Source organism: Cynoglossus semilaevis, chromosome 8 (assembly GCF_000523025.1).
Source record: "Cynoglossus semilaevis isolate Cse_v1.0 chromosome 8, Cse_v1.0, whole genome shotgun sequence".
Classification (NCBI taxonomy): Eukaryota; Metazoa; Chordata; class Actinopteri; order Pleuronectiformes; family Cynoglossidae; genus Cynoglossus; species Cynoglossus semilaevis.
Genome location: NC_024314.1, coordinates 19,665,835 through 19,671,720, shown reverse-complemented (window position 1 = coordinate 19,671,720; position 5,886 = coordinate 19,665,835). Strand labels below are relative to the sequence as shown.

Here is a 5,886-nt window from a genome sequence, read left to right as displayed (position 1 = left end):
AATTAATTGGCTGAAGTACATTGCATTCTTATTTTTATTGTCTTTCAGTATGTGTACGTGTTTCATAAAAGCTTCAGGTCTGTCGTGCAGCTGTTTTCCATTCATTTTTTGGGAGTGATGTGCAGGGGGAGCAGACCATTGTCTCACCCAGGGCCGCAAAATGGCTAGAGCCGGCTCTGCAGATTGCTACATACATTTGTCATTTAGAGTCTTTGGATTTAGCTTGATATTTGTTTCTACGATGAATTGTGAGTAAACTCTTTGCATTTGATTTTAACCATGATGGAAATGATAAAGTGCTGCTTCAGACATCTGACTTTTAGGAAGCAGTGGTAGTAGGCAGGGCTTAACTCTAACGCTCTCTTCCACGGTGCTGAACGTGGACCAGTAGTGCTGGGTACAGCTTTTGGAAGGAGCGCAATCGGTCACTTCAGTGACGTTGTTTTCTGCATCCACAGCAGACTGATGAGAATACTGTGATAATTTTATCTACGTCAGCGATGACAGTGGAGTAGCAGGTGATGCTGTGGTGGGGAGAAATGTTGATGATAGTGCAGCAGCAGTGACACAGGCATGTCCTGAGGATGGTCAGGGAGTGGTTCTGCTTCACTGACCTGCAGCTGCAGCAGCAGCAGCAGTAGAGGTGAAGCTCTGCATGATTCCAACTGCTTCTCACCATCTGCAATAATTCTGCAGATTCCCCCTCCCCACAATTTTCCCAGCACTACTACACAGGGAGAAGAGTGGGGAAGGGTGCATGTTGTAGAGCCTCGTTTTTCTAAAGTCATTGGAACAGAAAAAGGACGCGTCAGACTGATTTGGCAACAGTGTAGATCAGGAAACAGACAATGCTTGGCGCTCTGACCTCGCTTAATCATACTGTAAAGTTTGGTTTGAAATGTCCCCGCTTCATGGAAACAGTCCGACCCATTTAGATGACCAGCCCCGGCCAGCCAAGGCCGGGCTGTGACTCTGACCTTGAACTAAAAAAGGCTGAAAGGAGAGGAGGAAGCTCCTGGGTTACAGCAGGNNNNCCGTGCTTGCAGCGGGCGAGTGAGGGGAGGGCGTAGAAGGGGCCAACAGAGCTCAAAAAAGTGTGGGATGGCAGGGGGCACTCAGGTATGTGGGAAGATGACAGGTCCACATTCCTTCCGGGGGGTCTTTGACAAAGAACAAAGACAGCAGGTGTCTTCTTCACATGCGTGCTTCCTGGATTGAAACTGTCTGACTTCCTTTTTAAACACCACCCTGGATGGAAGCTGATCGTGACGTAGGTTTGAAGAAGGTTTTTTTTCCAATAGCGACATCATTATTCTAATGAATTTTTCCAATCTACCAGACGCATCCACTCACTGTCCGCACTGTCCTTGAGTTCTCCACAGACAAACCATTGAGTCATCTGTAATTGTACCAATAAGTATCTGCTGCCTCCAGCTCCTGACACCTCACTGCCACTGCAGTGCTGCTGCAGAGCACACTGGCAGGCAGGGGGGGTGGAATGGTACACACCTACTCCCACCAGACACAAGAATAAAATCAGGAGGAAAGATATGAATGGAGAACGATTCCTGTCCAACAAAAACCCCATCGTAGATAGTTCGCTGTGCAACTCTTTTTGCCTTGTTTGGGGACGGCTGCGAGGAAAGCAGCATGAAAAGCTCCTGACTTTCTTCGATTTTTTTTCTCACATTTGCTACTATTTACACTGTTTTCCCCCCATTTGGTTTCATTGAGAAAGGACATCATTATTATTATTTTTCTTTTCAAAAGCAGCTAAAGCTCCGAAAACAGCAACCTTTAACCCGTGTGCAGATACATTTCTACTGTGTGCTCTATTCGCTCACTAGATTCTTGTGCAGATGCAAGACCAGGTCAAACATTTTTTTAAAACAAAAAAAAAATTCTCCATGCTCAGATAAGATAAGTGTTCCACCCTGTGTATTTGCTGGCCTGTGCCAGGCACCATGGCCGACCAGTCTCCGGTCGCAGCCACAGATTGTATATTACTTAATCGATCTAATTACAGAAAAGAAAATAAACCAGAGATAGTCACAACCCACCACCCCTCCCCCTTCTGAGGCCCTCTCCGAAGTGTCAGCCCTATTTCTGACTCCAGCTGGGTGTCTCTTACATGCAAGTCCAAGGGGGCCACAAGTGGGAACACCAAGGCACCTTTAAAAATCGTGCAGCGACGGTAGTGCATTTAAAGTTCGTCTCCCTCCCCGCTGACACCGACGGGCAAGGGAGCCATCAAGCATTCAATGGGTTTCGAAAGAAAGGATAAACTTAGCAGGTATTTGCGCAGAAGTCCATGCATCCCTTCGTCTAGTAGTGGTTCTTTGAGGTAATAAAAAGGATTCATTTCACTCGTTCAAAGCACTGGATACGGCTCATCCTTCATCTCAAAAAAGGAAGTGAAACATAGTTCGGTTACAGCAAGCACCAAGGTAAAGTGAGACGGGCCAAGGTTTCAACTCTGCCCATCCGTAAAAACAATAAGCAGCACAGTATGGCATACATATACAAAGATAGCTATCCAAATATACAGATATATTTATATATATATTTATAAACAGAATAAATAGTTTTTCTTCTCCTATGCAGTCCGTCGCCCGTGTGTATCGTGACTAAGCGTTTCTGTGTGTTACCTGGAAGAACATCCACATGTGCAAATTAGTGACTTATTGCCAGTTTCTCTCATAGTCTGGGGAGGAAATGTGTGACGGTCATGGCGGTGGTGGCCTTGTTGCCCCTCTTTACGCGGCCATGCTTGCTGAGGCCAATGTAGAAGCCCTTGTAAACAAAAGACTCGTAGGCGTTGTAGTTGTTCGGCAGCAGGGTCTCCCTGAACTTGCACTCCTCCCCGAAGTATTTCTAAAAAAAAAAAAAAAAAAAAGAGTAACTTTTACAAACACAGAAAAGTAACGTTATATGAGACGTGATTATTTTACACAAGTACTCATAAAGAAAAACATGAATACAATAAAAGTATTTTTACAACAAATTACACATATTAAGATGTTTTGAGGCCTAAAAATGCTGACAGTTACGTTGAAGTTGAAAGTGAAACTCAAGAATTGTTTAAATTGAAATCAATATTGTCAGCAAAACAATATATATAATTACAGTTTAAAATTTATATACATATACAGAAAATAAACTTAATATATACATTTATATTTATATGTTTATAAATATATATAACATATATTAAACTGTCATTTTAGTCAAGTCACCACATTTCTACAGCCCTCAAACATTCAAACCCAGGCTTTAGTTTTACTTAAGGTTTGGATGGACTGGCGTTATCCAATCCCTCGATTCACCAAATTTAGCCCTGTGACCCACTTTTGGGTCATGACCCACACTTTGACAATCACTGTTGAATGAATGACATGTGGAAAAACAAAATCCTCATAATATACAGTATCCAATGTAAAGTTTTAAATTATTTTATTATTATTTACTGTGTTGCTGAACCTCAACACATTTATGACTGCAACACATTCTCCAAAGGTTAGGAGAGGAAAGAGGAAAACAGTTAATACAGTTAATATTACTTTCATGGCAGGAAATGCTGCTTAATGTGCAAAGTCTTTAAGAAATATTGTGGTAGTACATGACCTGCTACTCTAATGAGTGAAGTCCATGTAAAGTGTTTGCTGTGCTGGTGCGAAGGTTCATCAATAGTCACCACATGAACGATCTGCATTTACTACCAGTGATGCAGAGACAAAGGTGAAATGTTAAGAGACCTCTCATTTGTTACGATGACTTTTTCCTCAGGAACTCAATGGTCTCACTCTAACAGATTTACATGGTGCATATGATTGACTGGCATGCCTGCAGTCCAGATCTGTCAATAAAAAGTCTATGAATGCACAAAGATTCAACCAGTCATAATGCAACTGTTAGCCTGTTTTTTCCTGAATGATTCAAAGGTAAATTACAAGTAATTTTGGAACGTAAACTAAAAACAAATTCTTTGACAGGTTCCCGCATAAAAATAGTTCAAGTACATTGGAAAATTACAGACCCAACCTTTAGCATAATTCACAAATACCACCTTAAGTAGGGCTTACTTGAATTTAAAATGCTTTTGTTGCTCCTTTGCAATCAACCACGCATTTGTCGTAACTGACACAACATTTTAATTAATTAGTTGATTTCCTATGGATGTACGGACCTGGCTGCAGTGGCTAAAAAACACAACTTATTTAATTTCCTTTCTTTTTACTCTGTCTTGATGTTAATTTTGACATTTTCCAATTATTTTAGTCAAGTTTAAACAATTCTGGCATATTGATTTCAACAAATTTTCAAAATTTCTGAGGGCAAAGTCATAATTAACTTCACGTATGTTGCCTGGAGCAGTGGTTTTCACACTTATGTTACACACACACTTAATTACAGCACAGCAGTCCCACCCTGTTCCATTAACACCAGTATTTGAAGAGGATAATATATTCTGAATTATTAGGCTATTCATTAAGACAAAACTACACTGTACATCGAAGTAGTACTACAACTGGATCCTAAATTAAATTCTGAAACCATACACACACATGTCCCTCCACTATTTTGCCATTGTCATTTACAAAAGCAGATTCCACCACATACCACAAGAATTAGCAACGGTACAACCAGTGGTACACGTACCATAGCTTGAGAACCAAAGCAGAAGCATTCCAACATTGACACCTCGCTCCTTAATTCACTTTCGCAGAAGCATTCCAACATTGACACCTCGTTCCTTAATTCACTTTCTATAGTTATAGCTGTGACTCTACACTACCGTAGCACGTATTTGTTTCCAATTAAAATATTTTTTTTTTTGACGTAAAGAACTTTGTGTTCAAAGGTAACTTTATAACTGCAGCTCTGTGAAACCCCCTATCGTCAGGAAATATTAATAACACAACAGTACTTGAACCCACCGATGCAAAAGCAGCTACGTGAACTCATCTTACATTGACGGGTGTATGTGTGTGTTGTGTGCACGCACGCGCGCACGCGGCATGGTCAAATAGAGAGTGAGTGAGTGAGTGAGTGAGAGCCCGGAGCTGCGCACAAAAAAACCTACCGCTCCGTATAACCGTCCTCTGCTGTTCATTGCGACAAACAGGCCGCTCCTGACTCCGTACAGACTGATGATTCCTCGGTCCACGGCGGAGATTTCGATCAGACCTTTAGAGAAAACAGAAAGAGGGGGGAAAAAGTCAGAGTCACGCTGCGACTGTAGCTCTGGCCTCTGGCTCTGCAGCAGTGATGGGTGGAACCAACACTGGCAGGTGCATTGCGACTGGAGGATGCTTTCACCGCTCAATCACTGAATATGAGGCATTTATGATGCTGCGATGTGCGCGTGCGCGTGTGTGTAGATCTGAGATTGTGTTTGTGTGTGTGTGTGTGCTCCTCCTGCAGCAGGGGTAAAAATAAAGTTGGGATTCTAAACTGGGTCCAAGCATTCATGTCATGTTTTTGGCCTAGGAGGAGGAGGAGGAGCAGCAGGAGGAGGAGGTGAAGGATACTTGGTTCGCACTGCACGGATGCACAGCTCAGGCCACTGTTTTTTTGCTTTGGGGCAAACTTTCAACCAAGCCGACAGCGGCTCTCGTTCAATATCATGCGGGGACAGAGTGGGCTGCTCTAACTTTCACGGCGCCTGTCCCGGTGCGCATTGGGTTACAGCTGCGCTTTCCCCCTCGCTCTCCCAGAGCTTTTCTATCCGGGATGAACTCACTGTATTGGTTCTCATTGTGTACACCGCTTATCCTGCCATCCGGGAGCACCTGCAGGTGAAACCCAATGCCCACGTTGCAGTAGAGCCGCCGCACTCTCTTGATGCCCTGCAAATAGTCACTCTCCCAGTTCAGCTCCGATTTA

General features: G+C 43.0%; 1 protein-coding gene across 1 annotated transcript in view; it reads right to left on the bottom strand.

Annotated features, from left to right (window-relative positions):
- Positions 1 to 1,040: 1,040 nt before the first annotated feature.
- LOC103382741 (fibroblast growth factor 6-like) overlaps positions 1,041 to 5,886 on the bottom strand; it is a 12,301-nt gene continuing 7,455 nt past the window's right edge. The window contains exons 2-4 of the mRNA XM_008315631.3: positions 5,744 to 5,883; positions 5,084 to 5,187; positions 1,041 to 2,874 (exon numbers count right to left, since the gene is read on the bottom strand). Of these exons, the coding sequence (XP_008313853.1) occupies positions 2,698 to 2,874; positions 5,084 to 5,187; positions 5,744 to 5,883 (421 nt within the window). The 3' untranslated portion in view covers positions 1,041 to 2,697. The remainder of the gene's footprint in view (positions 2,875 to 5,083; positions 5,188 to 5,743; positions 5,884 to 5,886) is intronic.